Source organism: Megalops cyprinoides, chromosome 19 (assembly GCF_013368585.1).
Source record: "Megalops cyprinoides isolate fMegCyp1 chromosome 19, fMegCyp1.pri, whole genome shotgun sequence".
NCBI lineage: Eukaryota > Metazoa > Chordata > Actinopteri > Elopiformes > Megalopidae > Megalops > Megalops cyprinoides.
The window spans coordinates 22,327,530-22,345,644 of NC_050601.1; the positions used below are offsets into that span (position 1 = coordinate 22,327,530).

General features: G+C 46.7%; 2 protein-coding genes across 2 annotated transcripts; both read right to left on the reverse strand.

Annotated features, from left to right (window-relative positions):
• Window positions 1-26: 26 nt before the first annotated feature.
• On the reverse strand, window positions 27-8,231 carry mcm5 (minichromosome maintenance complex component 5). The gene is made up of 16 exons (XM_036552449.1): window positions 7,724-8,231; window positions 7,339-7,465; window positions 6,444-6,572; window positions 5,848-6,020; window positions 5,208-5,363; window positions 4,678-4,850; window positions 3,960-4,131; window positions 3,694-3,805; window positions 3,360-3,503; window positions 3,024-3,089; window positions 2,280-2,456; window positions 1,818-1,930; window positions 1,338-1,466; window positions 970-1,112; window positions 727-854; window positions 27-389 (listed from the first exon to the last, which is right to left on the reverse strand). Exons 1-16 carry the CDS (start codon window positions 7,891-7,893, stop codon window positions 288-290), a joined length of 2,214 nt encoding a protein of 737 aa, XP_036408342.1. The 5' UTR covers window positions 7,894-8,231; the 3' UTR covers window positions 27-287.
• Window positions 8,232-8,932: 701 nt separating this feature from the next.
• Window positions 8,933-16,379, reverse strand: gcat (glycine C-acetyltransferase). Its single transcript, XM_036552997.1, has 9 exons — window positions 16,125-16,379; window positions 14,868-14,998; window positions 14,266-14,367; window positions 13,287-13,433; window positions 11,769-11,923; window positions 11,305-11,387; window positions 10,819-10,990; window positions 9,901-10,022; window positions 8,933-9,265 (listed from the first exon to the last, which is right to left on the reverse strand). The coding sequence occupies exons 1-9, from the start codon at window positions 16,339-16,341 to the stop codon at window positions 9,114-9,116; spliced, it is 1,281 nt and encodes a 426-aa protein (XP_036408890.1). The 5' UTR covers window positions 16,342-16,379; the 3' UTR covers window positions 8,933-9,113.
• Between the last annotated feature and the right edge of the window lie 1,736 nt (window positions 16,380-18,115).

Below are 18,115 nucleotides of genomic sequence, written 5' to 3' on the forward strand. Positions count from 1 at the left end.
ATATTAAGCGCCAAACAATTAAACAATTAACCACTGAGACAATACATCATCCGAACTGAACCCCCCCCCCCAACAAAAAGAGAAAACAAAGCACCCCTGTCCCATAATGCACTTGCTCTCAAATACAAATAGTAGACTGAAGAAAACAGCATGGACCAAGGGCACAAATACAATGAATATGGTCTACTGACAGCAGTGCGTTGTCTGCATCAGTAGCCATGTACATGTGTGTACGTTAGTATGCATGTGTGCTCTTGCAGGGGACCTGTGCGTCTGTGTGTGTGCGCTCACTTGACCCTGTAGAGGACCTTCCTCTGCATGCGGTGCTGCAGCTCTCCCCTCCTCATCATCAGGTGCAGCACTTTGTAGATGGCCTGCTCCGGGTATTTCTGCACAGGGAGACAGAGGCAGATCAGAGGACAGGCCTCACACAGACAGAGGGGCACAGAGAGCACTTAACACTGTTCCTAGAACAGGCATCACAGAGCGCGCCAATGGCTTTTGTCTCTTTCTGTCTCCGAGGCAACAGAGAGAGACAAAAGCCAGGCGAGAGATAGAAGACGTTCAGGTGAGCAATTTCCAATTCATTCTGTATATTTATGACATTAAGGCAGTTGCAGGAATTAGGTACTCTGTGTATAGAGTTTTGGCGTTTTACTGAAGTGCAGCACTCTTCAGGTGCGAGTGTGTGTGTCCGGTGTTCAGGTGTGTGTGGGGGAGACTCACCTGTTTGGTGAAGTCCTGCACAATGCTGTGCTCAGACACCTGGGAGCCGATGGCAAAGCGTCTCTTCAGCTGCTTCTCGATGCGAGAGATCATCTCCTGGTCCTCCTGCGTGGTGAAGCCCTCCACACCTGCAAGCATGGACCATGGAATTATGCTCCGATCTGACACAACGCATAGCATTAAACACTAGTGAGGGCAGCATGTCTCCCTCACAAACACACACTCTCACACACACACACTCACCCGAGAGGCTCCCTGACAGCGCGGCGTCCAGCGTAGACACCTGGAAGAGCCGAAGCGCCTCGTCCACCTCCTCCTCTCCAGCCACCGGCTGCAGCTTCATCTTGGCCAGAGACTCTGCGATTCTCACCACTGCCTCCAGCTGCCTGCAGAGGGTGCCACAAACTTTTAACGACTCTGCGAATTATGACCCAGAAACCGACCAACTCCCACCACTCCCTCTAGATCCCTACAGAGGGAAGGTATTTAATCTGAAGAGAAAGAGTCATAACTGGGTGTGGTCAGCTACAGACAGGCGCAATGGGTGGCAGTGAGCGAGAGATGTGGACGCGCGTGTTAAGGTACGGGAGGCTGTGGACAGGTGTGGCTACCTGACGGTGATGGGGATGGAGGTCCTCTTGTCGCTCTCCCTCTCGTGCTCCCTTGCTCCGCTCCTCATCACCACGTACCTGTTCTTCAGCTTCTCCGCAGCTGCAGCCGACAGCCGAGGGCCGCATTTCCTGTCAGGCCACATTTCACCGTTACACACGGATCAAACAGCTGCTAGAGCTTTTCCCTCAAATCGTGTTACAGGCTGTACCTTGCACAAAGCACATCATTCAAGCATTAAACTGAAGTAAATTCCTGGGAAAGTACTGAAGGCACTGAACATATCAAGCGAATAGCCATTAAATTGATTGTTTACAAAATCCTGATACATCTTTCCCTAGGTTTTACTTTTCTGATAGAGCCATGTGCTAAGTACTACAGCAGCTCCATTTGTTTTCTGTCAATGTGGCTACATAAAGACCAGGAACTACAACTCCCAGGATTCTCTCCTCTTTGAGCCAGAGGTGTGTAGGGTAACTTACGCTCTGGCATAGGCGATGTACTTCTTCAGGGTGGCCAACGGGATCTCCCCCTCCACGCCCTCCGTCTGGGTCTGAGCGCTCAGGTGCACGTTCATCACGTGACGAGCCAGGGTCTGGGGTCAAGAGGGAGGAGGAGGTGTTAACCCCACACACAGCCATCGCACCTCACTGTGCTGGGATCAGTTCACGCTTAAAGTACTCCTTGTTGGATTAGCCAAGTCAAAGACTAATCTGTCAACGCGTGGCACAACCAAAGTTTTTTCCCCCAGGGTTTTTATTTACTCATCCATTGGCTATCGGTGCCAATTAAGTCTATTCATTTCCATCACAAATAACAGTACAATGACCAAGCAACAATACATACAGGAATGACTAAGGACATGACACACAAATAGAGAGAGAGAGAGAGAGACACTAGGACAAAAGGACAGACAGGCACGGAGATCCCCGCCTCCTCCTCACCATGTCTCTCTGCTGGTCGTGCTGGTCCTTGATGATGAAGATCATGTCGAAACGGGACAGGATGGTGGGCATGAAGTCGATGTTGTCCTCGCCCTTGGTGTCGTCCCAGCGCCCGAATACCGAGTTGGCGGCCGCCAGCACCGAGCAGCGGGAGTTCAGGGTGGTGGTGATGCCAGCCTGGGGGGGTGGGGGGTTGGTGCATGTTAAGCATGGTTGCAGTATAGCCACTCTCATTTGCATAACCCAATCCACACTACAGCAGAAAGTCCTGCTTGGTATTTTAGAAAGATCAGGCTGAAGAGCACAAGAACTAACAGGTATTGTTTGTGTTAATCATACTAGCAATGTGCACTCTGAAGTAGCTCTCAGATATGTGGATTGCTGAAATAAATTCCCATAAACTTATGCATGTACACTTCTGAACCGTGGTGTGATTTTCATGCAGACACATGTGGACAAAAACTTAAGCGAACATCTGAAAAAGAAATAAATAATTACATTTAAAAAGAATTACTGGCAGTGTGTAATCATGGCAATTTAATTGTAAAGGTGGTGTGCTGCTGTGCATTTTAGAGCACAACAAGATACAATTGTACATGCGAAAGGCCCTGAGCCAAAGGAAATAATCATATTTCCAGATATATATATTCCAGATCCGGGGGGGGTGAGAGTCTGTACCAATCATTGATGTGCTCACTTGCGGTTCTGAAGCACACTAAAACATTGACCGTATACAAACCATACCTTGGCGATAGAGATGGTCTGCTGCTCCATGGCTTCATGGATGGCCACTCTATCGTCCTCTCGCATCTGAAAAGCAGAAAGGCAGTTACTGGCACTGCTATGCAGACTTCCTGTTAAACTGCATGTAAACACACACACAACCACTGATCTGGAGTCAGTACACCAACACCTAATCCATGCTAGCAGTGCTATGGGGAAAAAAACGCAAAACTGATACGGCTTAGATACCTAACCCTACGTACAAGTGAGGGGGGGGGGGATGTGAAACTGACCCAAGATCAGTTTTTGTGTACATTTACTTCCACATGTGCACACACACAAAAAACATGCGCGCACCTTGTCGAACTCGTCGATGCAGACCACGCCCCCGTCAGCCAGGACCATGGCCCCCCCCTCCATGACGAAGCCGCGGGTGTTGGGGTCACGGAGGACGGAGGCCGTGAGGCCGGCCGCGCTGCTGCCCTTCCCTGAGGTGTACACCTGAGACACGCCAAAAGACAGGGGGAACGGGTCAGTACAGCACACACCCACTGACAAAACGCTCTGCCACAGAGGCCAGCATTAGGACAGGGTCCTTACACACTACATCAGCTGAGGAGCTTACGAGGAAAGGCCTCAGTGAATTTCAAAAGATGAACACAGTGAGAAGGCAAGGAGGAGGCTGCCTCACCCCAATGGGAGAGCACCTCTCCACAAATTTCAGCAGCTGGGACTTGGCAGTTCCAGGGTCTCCGAGCATCAGCAGGTTAATGTCCCCTCTGCGGGTCAGACCGTCAGGCAGCCTGGGGGTGGGAAGAGAGGAAGGAAATGGAGGGGAGACAGAGACTGAGCAAGTGGGCGAGTGAATGAATGAAGATGTTCCGGGTTCAGCTCTGAAGTCCACCTCCTTCAAACACCGATGACCCCCTAAACGGTCACCGGAGAGCAGCGGCTCACCTCTTCCTGGATCCGCCGAACAGCAGGCAGGCGATGGCCTTCTTCAGGTCGTCGCTGCCGTAGATGGAGGGAGCGAGGGAGCGGGCGAGGGACTGATAGATGGAGGGGGAGACGGCCAGCGCTCTCAGCTCCTCCTCCTCCTGAGGGGACACCGCCCCCGAGGCACCGCGACCTGTGAGGTAGAGCATTATTACTATCACAGCAAGAGGGGAAAAATGTAAAAATGCACATATGCACAGTAATCAAAAACCCACTCGCAACGTGCACACACAGGGTCTGACCCCACCACACTGATTCTGGATCAGTGTCAACTGTGTTTGAGGAAACTGTCCTAGAAGTCACATCCCTTGCTGTCAAACTTGCGCAGTAACACCGTGTTACCACAAGAGGGTAAAAGAGGGAAACTCACCGAATGGTGCAGGGGTAAAAAAGAAAAGAAAAAAAAAACAAAAAAAAAAAAAAACAGGAAAGTAGTAATGCCCGTTTCCATTTTTAGGTTAAATAAAGACAAACGGATAAAAAGGAGGCCAGAAAATAGCCCACTTCAAATATACTTCATTAGCACAATAATCGAACCTGCCTAAAGTTGCAACTCAGTGCAAAACTGACAAATGACTGATTTTTGCAGTTGTGGAGAGTAAGACAGCCTGCAGTATGTACATCAAGACCAAGTTGGCTGCTTAGTTAATTTTTTGAGGGTGCCCGTGGGAACTCATACCTGCTCCTTCAGTGTCCACCTGGATGCCCACGACCCGCAGGTAGGACGACCGTATGCCCACTCCTGCTGACTTCTCCCGGCCGCTGCGTGCCTTGGTCTGGGCGCCCTTCTTAATGGAATAGATGCCCATCACAGTCACTCGGTTCCCAGGGACCACGCGGTCACACAGGTACCTGAGACAAGGGAGGAGACAGGTGTCTGTATGCAGGAATATGTAGACTGTACTAATCAAAGATATGACCTGTGCTAAAGGAATTCCAGATGAATAAGTGTGTGTTTGTGTGCGTTTCCTTGTGTGTGGTAAAGTCCAAGATGTATGTTACAGAGAATGTGCCATGAATACATCAATGTGACCTGTACTAATAGACCAAAACATAAGTGTGCCTGTGTGTATGTGCAGCCTCAAGTATATGCCAACACGTACACTCCAAAAAGAACCTACAAATGTAATCCATACAACCAGAGCTATGCAAATGCTACGCTAAATACAAACACATGTGAATGAGTGAGTGTGTGTGTGTGTGTGGTACCTGTCGCAGTACAGCTGCAGGTGTCGGGGCAGCTCTCCGTGGGGCACGGCGTCCGGGGACTCCTGAAGACGGAGTGTCTGGAAGTCGACGCAGACACAGCGGTCGGGGATGATGAAGTACGGGTCCACAGGGCACTTCACCCGCCCCGCCTGCTCGCTGAGGGAAGGGGGATCAGAGAGGCCACTGACACCGAGAGCTCTCACTCACAAAGCGCACCTCTGTGCAAATTCAGTGATCTTAATCCTATCCGGATGGGCTCACTATTCCTTAGCACCAACTTCACACCCATCCTGATTGCATACAGATCAGTGAATCTGCACAGTTCATTGCTGATCTTCACAAGCACCACCTGACACAACACAGAGTTGCATTACAACATCAATAACCTGCACAGCAGAGACCTTTAGCCATGGCAACATGATATACCTATGACAACTCATACAGCTGACCATTTACTGTAATTGCAATACTCTGGAAGGGTTCAAGATCTGCGCCCAAGGTAAGATTCGAACCTGCAAACCTCCTGAACATTCAGACCTACAACCAACCAATCAAATGGCCACTTCAGTATCCATCCCGCTACACTGCTCGTCTCTTTTGAGCGGGGGGGGGGGGGGGCGCAGGAACAAAGGGGCCTTACGTGTTGCACTTGCGGGGGAGGGCGTAGCCCTGCAGGCCGGGGGGCAGGGGGATGTTGCTGATGACGGAGCGGCAGCCGCGACACTGCAAGCACACGCGCGTGGCCTTGGCGCGCACCGCCGTGGACGAGATGACGATGCCGGGCACCTTCACCAGGCGGGACACCTGCTCCGACTGATGGGAGGAAGGGAGGAGACGAGGGGTTAGGGCGATTTAACGGTTTAGCTTGTAACGGTTAAGGTCAGTATTATGCCTGGGGAATCCAGTCCTAGATCAGCACTAGATCTGGTAAGTTAAATCATGGCTCCATCTTAATTACCACTGGGAGACTGAGGCTTCATGAACAAGCATGCTGGCTTAATTACACTGACGGAGGCTTCAGGAGACCTGTAATAGGTGGACCTGCCAGGTGTGGTAAATCACTGATGTGAACCAATTAAAACAAAGCTTTCCACCAGCATGGCACCAATTGGCTCCTGCTCTAATGAGCCTCATTTCAGCACAATGGCAGGGAAAAGGGCATAAATGAGACCTCAGCCCAGGCTAAAAGGGCGCTGCTGACTAAAGATCAAACTGGGAAACTTGTGTCTGTCTCACCTTGAGGCTTCGGATGGAGGCTGGGTGGGCGTCGCTCTTCAGCAGGACCTGCACGTCCTGCACAACCTCCTCCCCCAGGGGGCGGGGCCTCGTCACCTCATCCGCCACTTCCTTTGCAGCCTCCTCCAGCTGCGGACACAAACAAAAGGAAAGGGGTCAGATTCACAAACCAGAATACATCTGGCTATCCAACCACAGGCAGGTTTTTTTTTTTTGCAAGCAACACTGGTGTACATTATAGCATTCTGGTCACTAATCATACCTATGAATTCAACAGTCGGTGCTGTCTAGTACCACTGATCTTCATATTAAGTGGATAGGTTGACAGTGATACCATCCATGATCACAATTACATACACATACAATAGATCAGTGGATTCAAACTAAAGGCTGTGAACAAGCTGTGGTCCTGATCCACAGAAGCCACTTGTTCTGTTACATTCAACAACACATTATTTGACACGGGTTATGGTCAGGTATAGAACTAAATCAGGTTTCAGGAAGGGAGCAATAATCTACCTGAATAACAATTCAGACAACTTTCTCTTTACTTTATATTATTAATGTTCGGAGCTGTGGTGTGAATGAAAAGTTAACCACTTAAGTGCGTAGATGAAAGGCGACATACATATTAACGCATCATTTTAATCCCATGGCACGAAAGGACACACTGCCGGAGCATGGATAAATTCAAGTCTTGTGAAAATACATAAATCCTCTGGACATCTCTGTGGACTGATTAGCAAAATATGAAATGGGCGAATCTCTCCTGACTACATCCCACTGGTCCTTAACGGACGGAGCTAGTGTACGTTTTCTTGTCATAAGCTACTAAAAAAAATACATAATCCAAAAATAACACCAAGACGACCGGTTTGCGCCAGTCGTCTCTCACCAGAGGAAGATTTTCGGTGGGCAGCTTGTACAGGCAGTCGGAGAGGTCCTCATCAAAGCTCGCGAGGTCCTCCATCTCAACCTCCACCCAGTACTCTCCCAGAGTGTAGTGTCTCTTCAGCTCATCTCTGCAATAGATTCCACACTTTAAAACCAGGATGACTGGAGCCCAATAATATCTAACTATCCTATCCAAAAACGGTACAACTGCGTACGATCGACCATCTAATGTAGTGTGCCTAGTACCGCAGATAGCTAAAGTATTCGAAACCTCGTGGCCACCAAGGCTAGCTAACTAGCTACTTTGTTAAACCTACCATGTGTCTAATTTATCTAGCAAACTTACTTTAGGTACGACAAGCATCGTACTGACTACTTTTACTTACCGATATTTGTACGTGAACCCGGTTCGGTCAGTACCGACTCTGAACTGTCTGAGGAACTCCCGGAATCGTTTCTTTATCTGACTCCGCTTCACCCCTCCATCGTCCCCAGGTCCGTCTACACCACCGAAGCTATCACTGTAATATACTCCTGGGTCGTCGAAACCGGACATTTTGTGTAGACTTTTAATTACCTGGTTTCTAAATGATTCTTTCAAAGAATAGTTACGATTATTCTAAAATTATGCCTATTTAAAAGAGGATTCCGAAATATCAGTCGATGATATTGCAGAGGGCTAGCTGGCCAGCTGTGCTAACAATTTCTGCCGACAAAAGCTAACGTTATGCAAGGATATTGCAAATAGTTAGCTACTCTACTCTCTTGATCTTTGCATAGATTCGGTGGTCTGTACGTTAAAGTTTGTTTCCGTGAAAAAAGTTTTGTTTACAACGAAGTTTACGTTGAAAATAATAACAGATCTACTTTGCTCCTTTCCTCTCCATACACATCTCCTTTCTCTGCAACTTTCGCGGCAAAACGTTGCGTCACATCGCTACATCCAACCCCTAAACCACAACGCGCCCGTCCATTGGTTTAGAAGCGTAATTAAAATCTTTGGCTGACTGTCATTCGCTGGAAATTGTGAATGTAACGCCTACTATTTTACAGAAGGTGGGACTTGAAAGTTTAGTGGCGGGAAAAAGATGATTGTCTAAAAGGACAATATGGCGGAGGCTTAGAAGTAATGAAGTGAACCCCTAAATCTTTTTTTTGCAAAATATTTTTTAGGGGATGTTTTATCTTTGAAAAGCGCAATGCCATGTCGCTTAAAAATCTATGATTCATTTCAGCTACAATTAATAGAACTGGATAGTTGAAATTAAGTGTAATATTAAATCTACTCGTTTATGTCTCACGTCCGTTGGATTATATTGCTTGCATGCAGCTTCCACGACCGTCCGAAACATGAGTACAGTCGTAAAATTAAGAGTACTGTGCAAACTACATTTGCAGGTGTACTTTGAAATACATTTGAAATTTTCCATCGCCACCTACTGGGGGAAAAACACTATTGCATAAACAGCAAATCCACTTTTTCACTTTGCCAAACCAAGTAGGGAATATTTAGTGAATATAAACAGAAGTCATAAGAACCAGAAGTATGAACCAGAAACATGGTGATTTGGTTTAATACAAATTTTATTCCTTCAGTATAGAGAACAGCACACACAACCTTTGACCTATATTGTTCACCCAACAGTCACATGGTCTTGGACAGTCAGTCTGTAACAGTCTGTGCTCTCATCTGTCAGTGATTCTGTTTGTCTGTAACTTTCTTGTTGTCGGTGAAGCCCTTCAGTTTTTTCTCTCTCTCTCTTTCTCTTTCTCTCTCTATGACACAACGCCATGTTTCCGGCCCGTCTGGATGAACGCGTCAACGCAGCGGTCAATGTCCTCGTCGGAGTGGGCGGCTGAGATCTGGACCCGGATCCGGGCCTTCCCCTTGGGAACCACGGGGTAGGAGAACCCAATCACATACACTCCTGGGAGAGACAGACATGTCAGTGTGAGCAAAGGTGCCAATCACAGCCTGAAACAGCCGTATCTGCTGGACTCAAGGGAGACATTCTCCGCAAGTTCTGATGTAGGACCAGTTTTGCTGTACAGCTCTTAATGCTTAAGATTGGTATTGTGGTTGGGAAATCTGGTCCCAGATCAGCAATGTCTGCCTAAAGCATCCACTGATGATCCATGTACACTGAAGCCACTCATTAGATGGCAAAATGAATCACTTCAAGGTGCCAGTCAGCTGCTGGTTACATCTCTAAAACTCGCAAGATTGTGGATCTCCAGGACCAGAAGCAGACACCCTGGGAACTGCCGTAAACACCGCAAGAAGAAAGCCAGCACATTCCCACCCACAGCACAGAACGCTACTGCACAGAGAGGTGGCTGAATGAGTATGTGTCTATTTATCTCTCTGCAGTACACAGTGTGACGCGGTCAGTCTGCAGGCTCGTCTGGCTGCGCATTTGCCTGCGTGTCTGCGCATGTCCCCCTGTGAGCCTTGGTGGTTTTGTGTGTTGCGCTGTTGCAGGGGTTACCCCTGTATGTCCTGTCTGTGTACATTAGCCGGGCTCTTGGTACAGGCCGGCGGAGGGGTGTCAGACGGGCTCACCCAGCTTCAGCATGTCGTCGGCCATGAGCGAGGCCAGCCGTGCGTCCCCCAGCATGACCGGACAGATGGGATGGCCCTTGCCAGAGATGGTGAATCCAGCCTGAGTCATGGAGTTCCGGAACCTGAGGGAAGAGTTTAGCTAGTTAACACACACTCTCAGACCACAACAAATTCACATAAAAAGATGAAAAATACTGTATATAAGTAATCAGACAGACAGGTAGACTAACACACTTACTCCTCAGCCTGAAAATGGTTGCCCTATTGTCTTTTGGCATAACATGTTATTACTTTTATAAGAGTTTGCCTGGTTGTCTTAACACCCTAATCCAGGACTACAGCTTGATATTTACAGAACCAATTACCCTGCTCAGGGGAGCAACAGCAGTGCTCAACATGGTGGATCAAACCGCAAACCTTTGGGGTACAAGCTCTGACCCTTACCACTGCGCTACAGTGCAGCCCTTACTGCCTTGTTTTACCTTTGTGCAAGAGATTAACCTAAAATTGCATTACAGAAGAAAAGACAGGCTATCCTATGGGTAAGAATGAAGCCATTTTGGTGGAGTGCACTTATCAGCATGTGTATAATTAAATCTCTCACTGTATTAAAAAAAAAAAAACAAAATTCCTTAGATTTTTAAAATATTTTTTTATGATATTCATATTAGTGAAAAAGAATCATATATTATGAAAAAGTTCTCATAATAAAAGAACTGAAATTTTCTGATTATTATACAACTGTGAAGGATATTTTTGACATGCGCCTGCATATGCACTTACCCACACTAAAGCAAACACAGGGTAGATTTATTTTTAGGTTCTGGCCAAAGACTCAGATAGTAGTTATTCAACAGTTTGGACAGGTTGTGTAAGCTGGGAGGCAGGACGTATACAACCCCCCCATGCCATCCTCACCTCATGGTTTTGGCCGTCATAGACTGAGCAATCTCATTGGATGCCAGGAGGAGTTCCACAGCCCGGGTGGAGCAGCCCACTACAGGAGGGGGGAGGGAGTTGGAGAAGAGGTATGGACGGGAACGCTGCCTCAGCAGGTCAATTAAAGGTTTTGGACCCACTGTGTAACCACCTGTGTGGGGAGAGATATAGAGACTTTAAGCACAGAGTATATCCATCACTACCCTTTGGTAGGTGAAAATGCAGTCAGACAGCATTAAAACATATGCTGGGCATACTAAATATTACTAAATAACAAATGTTTTTAGTCAGCAGTTTAAACTCAGATTTAAATATCTAGGTTGGAGGTTATTAACATACAGAGGTGTTGAATATTCTGATTCAGTTTTGGTCATAGATGAGAAATGCTGACTGTTGGCGTAAAGTGCTTCCTCATTATGTAAGCAAAGAGGACTATTCTGAGAGGGACAGAAATTGGCAACTCACCCGCTGCTCCGCCTAGCGCTTTTCCCAGAGTGGAGTTGACAATGTGAACCCTGTCCATCACCCCCAGTAGCTCATCTGTGCCTCTGTAGACAGCATTTAAAAAATCTGCTAGTAAATGAACTCGAGAGGGACTCCACCTAAATGCTGAAATTTTGATAGGTCGTCCCTTTTAAAAAAAGAGTCTGACTGTCTTTCACAACTCATGTCAATCTTAGTTATGCAGTATACGTGAAAATGAGAGCTCTGATTGCTTTAAAAGAGTGAGGAACAATAGATAAGAATGGGAATTTTCAGTGGTGTTATTTTAGTGAACAGACAGTGGTTGATGCTTTACAGCAAAAAGAACGTGTGACTTGATCAAATATGGTTCTCTTAAGCTTCATTTTCTATTACTTTCAGTACTGTCACGCCACTACACCCTTTTCTTCCATTACACTGTCACACCCTTCCTTCCTAATTCTTACCTGCCGCGGGGGCCCAGGAAGCCGGTGGCGTGGCACTCGTCGATGAAGACCATGGCCCCGTACCGATCGGACAGGTCGCAGATCTCTCTGAGGGGCGCCACATCTCCATCCATGGAGAAGACGCCGTCTGTGACAATGAGGCGCAGACGCGACGACTGGGAAGGATGGAGCAGAAGGGGTTAAACTACTGTTTTTTTTCCCCTCCACTCAAGAGAACCTTGTAGCAAAACAGGAGAAATCTCAGCAACCCTCTCTGATGCAGTAGCAGTATCTCTAGCAACATCTTCACTCCACCACCACCTGCTTTTGGTTCACAGAATAAAGAGGTGTTCCCAACAACAGCAGCAATGAGGTGGTAGTGTAGCATAATGATTAAGGAGCAGGACTCGTGACCAAAAGGTTGCTGGTTCTCCGCGGCGGCACTGCTTGGACCCTTGGACAAGGTACTTAACCCACAATTGCCTCAATAAATATCCATCTGTAGAAATGTAACATTGTAACTGATGTAAGTCGCTCTGGGTAAGAGCGTCTGCTAAATGCCAATAATGTAATGTAAAAACAGGCCCTCTCTTACTTTGCTGGCATTCTTCAGCCGTCTAGTGGTGGAACATTGTTACTGCTGGAGCTGCCCAGGCAGTAAGGGATGTGACTGTTTCTACAGCCAACTCTTCTAGTCCCAGCCAATAATTCTTTCCATTTTCGCAATTTGTTGCTTACACATACTTGCATAGAGGATGTTTGACTCATTCATTGGTGGAGTTCCTTGTCATTTTAAGCACTTTCTGTATCATTACCAATCATTCACAGTTTTACTGTAAAATTATTTGGCTCTGTCAGCAGGTTCACTTCTACATTTACACATCACTTACAGTATTCAGTGACAGAATTTATAGTAAATAACTGACATGTAATCCCTGCCTGGCTGTCTGGAAAAGCAGTTAGGAAATCTTACTGTAGGAGTGACTGGGCCTTCCTTCCTCATTCGCTCAAACACTGTGTTGTAATTCTGCCTATAAACGGCCATTGCAGGGAGCTCATTAAAGGCCACCTTGGGCTGCTCTCTGAAAAATTATCTATGGTTTACTTCAGTTATCATTTAAAACATATATATCGTTGAACATCCAAATTAATTAGGGCATTTCTGGAAAATGTTAAGAATCAGGAGATGAACTCTGAATTTGCTTTGCTGGATGGGCAAAACACATGCTGGGCACACACAGTTAGGAATTGGGCCTTACAAACTGATACATAAATTTTATGGTATGTGCAACCAAACTCTTTCCCTGGGTTTTCTGTAGCTTTAACATTTCCACTGAGGTCTACACTGACATCAACATTGCAGCTACAAACCTTCTCACTGGAGGCGACCCGAATTCAACCTCTGCCCAAGACTTTGTGCATTTTATCGTGATTGTGAACAAGTGCCAGTGTGGCAAAACTGAAGAGTCTCAAACTTTGGCGATGCCACTGGGCACATCAGCCCTGAACCAAGCAAGATCGACCAGAACCTCTCCCTACCTGGGCCTCTTTCAGCTTGCTCTCCAGGTCGTCGAGGTCCATGTGGCGGTACCGGAATCGCTTAGCCCGACAGAGACGGATCCCATCGATGATGGAGGCGTGGTTCAGCTCGTCCGACAGAACCGCGTCATCTGGACCGAGCAGGACCTACCGGAGAGATGCAGGGGTTTAATGCTGTGCTTCTACAGTACATTATGCACCAATATAGACACTGCATGGGTCTATGGGTGGGGCGACATGACAGGGGGTGTGCATTATATGTTCTCGCCATGTACCCAGTGGAAATATGAGGCACGAGGGTAAAAGCAAAGGAGAACCCCAGCATACTGGCACTGCACCCAACAACGGACACAACCTATCCGTGAGCTGGCACAGAATTTCTAACTCACAGACTCCCCTCGCATGCTGCCTTTTCTTCATACTGCTTACGATAAATGGGGTTCAAACAAGCCATTGATTTGAGCCTGATCTGGTAATGACAGCTCTTGACAATTATATGCTCTGAATCATTTATGAAAGAAATGTGCCTTTGGAGGTGTGTCTGTGCTAATACAGAGATACAGATAAAGGTTTTTCTGAAAACTGGTTTTGCTAATATCTGCCTTATATCTGCCTAAATCAAATTCAGGGTCCCTGCTGAAACAGTTGTTCAAGTTATTGTTCCCGGTACAGGTAGTTGAACAACCAACTGATCCTGAACTGAGTCGCAGTCTGCATTTGGATTTGTTAATGGGAAATACTGAAATACTGCGCTAGAGGAAGGTATGAGAGCAGGGGGTGTTGGACACAGGCACAAGGTCACGACCAAAAATTCCAAGAAACCAAACATCAAATTCCAGGAAACTGAACCACAAACCAGAGGGGGGAGGAGGGTTGGTGAAAAATAGAAACAGAAACTAGAAAAACTCAGATGATTAAGACAGGAAAAGAAAAAAAGGAAATCAGAAAACAACAGAGGAGAGAAAGAGAGGTGGGAGACCTCGAAGAGCCCAGCATTGGCGTCGAAACAGCTGGCGTAGAGAATGGCATCCTCCCGCTCGTGGAACTCAGCCAGCTTTCGCTCCAGGTTCTTGTGAAGGTCCTGGTGACGAGGGAAGGAGGGAGAAAGAGTTCAGAATTCAGAAAATGGGTCAAGGGGTCACTTTTTCATGTTACACTATGGCTAGCTGACGCTCTTACCCCAAGCGACTTGCAGAGTTAACGTTAGTTTTACATGGTGTCAACCTGTACAGCTGGATATTTTGGTGAAGTACCTAACCAAAGGTACCACAGGAGTGACTCCCACCTGCTGAATGAACTGTGGGTTACATGTATGAGGGTTACAGGCCCTGTTTCTCACCACTGCTGCCCCTTACTATCAGTTGTTAAGACCCCATCAGACTTTTGCACTCTCTCAGGAACCTCATCATTCCCACAATGCACCAGCATGCAGTAATGGCAGAGCAAAGCCTCACAAATCCCCCAAGATGGGTGAAGCTCCTGTGAGCAGTCAGTCATGAACCAACCACATGGCTTTTACCCTTTACCATACTACTCAGACTCTTCCCTCCAACCCCCAGGGAGTGATCCCCATGCGATTACCTGTGTCCCGCAAATGAACCGCACAGAGCTAAGCCCCGCCCCATACTCCTGCAATGCCTGAACTCCAGCCTCAATCACAGCGGGGTGGCTGGACAGACCCAGGTAGTTATTGGCACAGAAGTTCAGAATGTCTGCACATGCAGAGAGGAGAGAGGCATGAGAAAGTGAACATTACACCACTGTACATTCTCTATGTCTGTATCAATATTTAATATCAGTGCATAGTTTTACAGTTACTTGGTATTTCTTTGAGCCTTGTTGCTCCAGCGCAATTCAGCCTTCCAGCTGAATGCATTCACTAAATGAGTGCATCTGAATAAGGCTTGTACAAAATAAACCAATAACTGCTGCAAGCCTCTGCTGAAATGTTGTATATGTTCGACTCCACTAATATGAGAGTATATGTTGATCTACGAGGGCAATTCATGCCATGACCTTCGTTGACTGCTGTACTCAGAATGAAGTGAACCATACACCGTAATGCGACTCTGTTCTTGGTGATTTATAGGAACAGAGGACGGCAGGACGACAATATCACCGAACACACAGAGCGGGGGAGGGAGGGACTGTGGCAGGTAGCACAAAAAAGAAACCATAAACAGAGAAAAAGGGCACACAAAAGTGAAAAGGACTTGTATTCACGCACAGAATACGTGTACGAATCTGTTGTACCCCACAACAATAGCATGAGAAACGCAGGAATTCTGCCACAGAATAGACATCTGTCACATGCATAAAAAGACGAACGCACAAAGCTTAGACACACATACTGGCTCACAATCGTGTCAACACGAGTAAACAGCACCTATACACTCAAGCCTGTGAAGAGAATAAAACACCAGACAGCCACATCACACTGCAATTACGTATCTATATTTACGCAGGCTGTCACTCAGAGGCTGGCTACCTACGTGAGATTGAGAACAAACTGTTGGAGAAAGTTTAACTTGAACTTGAACGTCTGGCTAGCAGTTGCTCAAAGGGAGTGGGCAGAACATATAACGTCACATCAAGCCCGACTTTTCTGCAATGAAGGTGGTACAGCGACAGTTTACACGTGGCTAGCGAGTTAATTTACCTACTTTGACCGTACCCTGGGTAGGTAACTCTAGCCTAGCTAGCTAGCTAGCCACGTCCTCAATCAAACTTTCCCTGGCGGCATTCGTGTTAAGCCGTAAACTAATGGCTAGCGAGTTTGTTTTCGGTAGTGTAAAGAAACAGCCAATTAGCGACGTCAGGTTCCGTTTCTTTTCTCACCGCCCCGAGTGCCGTCCACGTTGATATGCGGTCCCTGTTTGGAGATGATAATTCGCTCTCCTTTCCACGTTCCGCCAGCTCGGATCGTGTCCAGTTCGTTCTCCAGCACCGACCTGGCATGGGCAAGGGCTGCGTGGCTCCGACTGGCGGTGACAGCGGTGCGGAAAATGCCCCGTAATGGGGTACTCAGGTTGTGTGCAGCGTTTCTGACGAGCATGGCGAACGTGTCAAGTTCAGTTTGTCAGTAGGAATACAGATGGAAGGTGTGGGAGTGGTCAACGACGATGACGCATAGAGACAGAATAGAAGGGGCGTAGCGAAAAGGACCAATCCAGTGCAAAGGGGGGAGAGGTCTTTTCTGTATCCAATCAAAGACAGCTTCACAGTTGCTTCAGAAACGCTGTAGCTTGTTTGTGCTGCGGTGTGTAACAGGTAGGTAATGCTAGCTAGCAAACATGAAGTTTTATTCAGAAACTGAGTGAACTTATCATACTATATATTAACGTATGTAGGCTTTTTAAAAGCATGGTCTAAGGATGTAATTTGTGGACCAAAATATTCCCCTGAAAAATTCTAAAGTTTTGTATGGCCGTTTCTCGTCCTGTAAGCATCCCAGGGCAGCTGTTTAAAGTAGTGCTATATTACCATTTCTAGGACTTTGCACAACTCCTAAATATAATAGGAAGATGTTAGTTTGTGCACTTATCTGCAGTTTCTTTGCATGAAAATAATACGATGGTGAAACTGAGATCCCATTGATGTGCTGGCTGTGTGCATATAAGGTGTTTTGACACAATGTCAATACCTGGTAGTCCGAGTCTACTTTAACCACAGAGAGTCAGGACCTCCATTTAACCTCTCATCCTGAAGACAGCACCTCCTACAACACTGTGCCTGCGTCACTGCACTGAGGCGTTGTCTTTTTTGTACTCAGTTCAGGGGAAAGACTACCACCTGCTGGGCCAACTGCACCACTTGCAGTAGTGCTCTGGTTTTCCCAGAAATTTTAAGGAATGAAGTCTGCACACTGCTCTAATACTTCAACTTCACGACACATGGGAGGCCAAACTATGTTGTCCTGAGATACTCCCTAAATCAACATGGTAGCAAAGACATGTAAGATTCTTCTTCTTTGCAGTTATCAGTGGTATTGCCATTGCCGGTTTTGGTGAAATTTCTCTTGGTTAAATATTGGAATCAGTGTATGTCCCAAGGATTAATAAATGAAGTCTTGCCCGATGTTGTGGTTAGACATGAACATGATCACATGCCTCTAAGGGGCTTTGCAAGCTGCGCCTCTCTGATCCTGTTGAATGAACGGAGAAAGAGCTTTTACACGTTTGGATTTTGAAGAGACTCAAACAAATGTGACACAGAAACAAGAAGTCTTTACTGTAACCCGTGTGACCACTAGAGGGCACTCTTCCATCAGCCTGCCACATCCCTAACGTTTGTGACCTACGATTTGAAAATCATGGCCAGTATACAAAGCTGTGATTATGTGGCGTCTCTGTGCTTTGTTTTGCATAGCATGACTGGTTTGTCTGTTTGCATATGGTGATTACTGGATAAACATTGGCTGCTGCCGATTACATTTTTTAAACTGGTTTAGTGTATTCATTTTTCTAATTTCTGAGGTGTACCTTCTGTTCTAAAAGCTGCCAAAGAGGTACCTTCTGCCCTCAGAGTCAAACGTAGCTCCTGGTGACCACTGTGTCTGTTTGGTTTGTGCTCCAAACTCCTCCTCCTCAGTTATTACTTATAATACTTTGTGTTTTTTTTTGAGAATGATTCATTATATCTGAGCATCACACACCTGCTCTACCGAACGTAAATGTACACCACAAATGAACTAATTCTCCAGTAACGGTAATGTCATTCGAGCCAAAACCCTTCCTTACGAGTCTGTACATCTCATTAGTAACTACAGGCTGCATTCATAATGGCATTCCATGCTTGTATCACACCCCATTTGTAATGCATAGTGAATA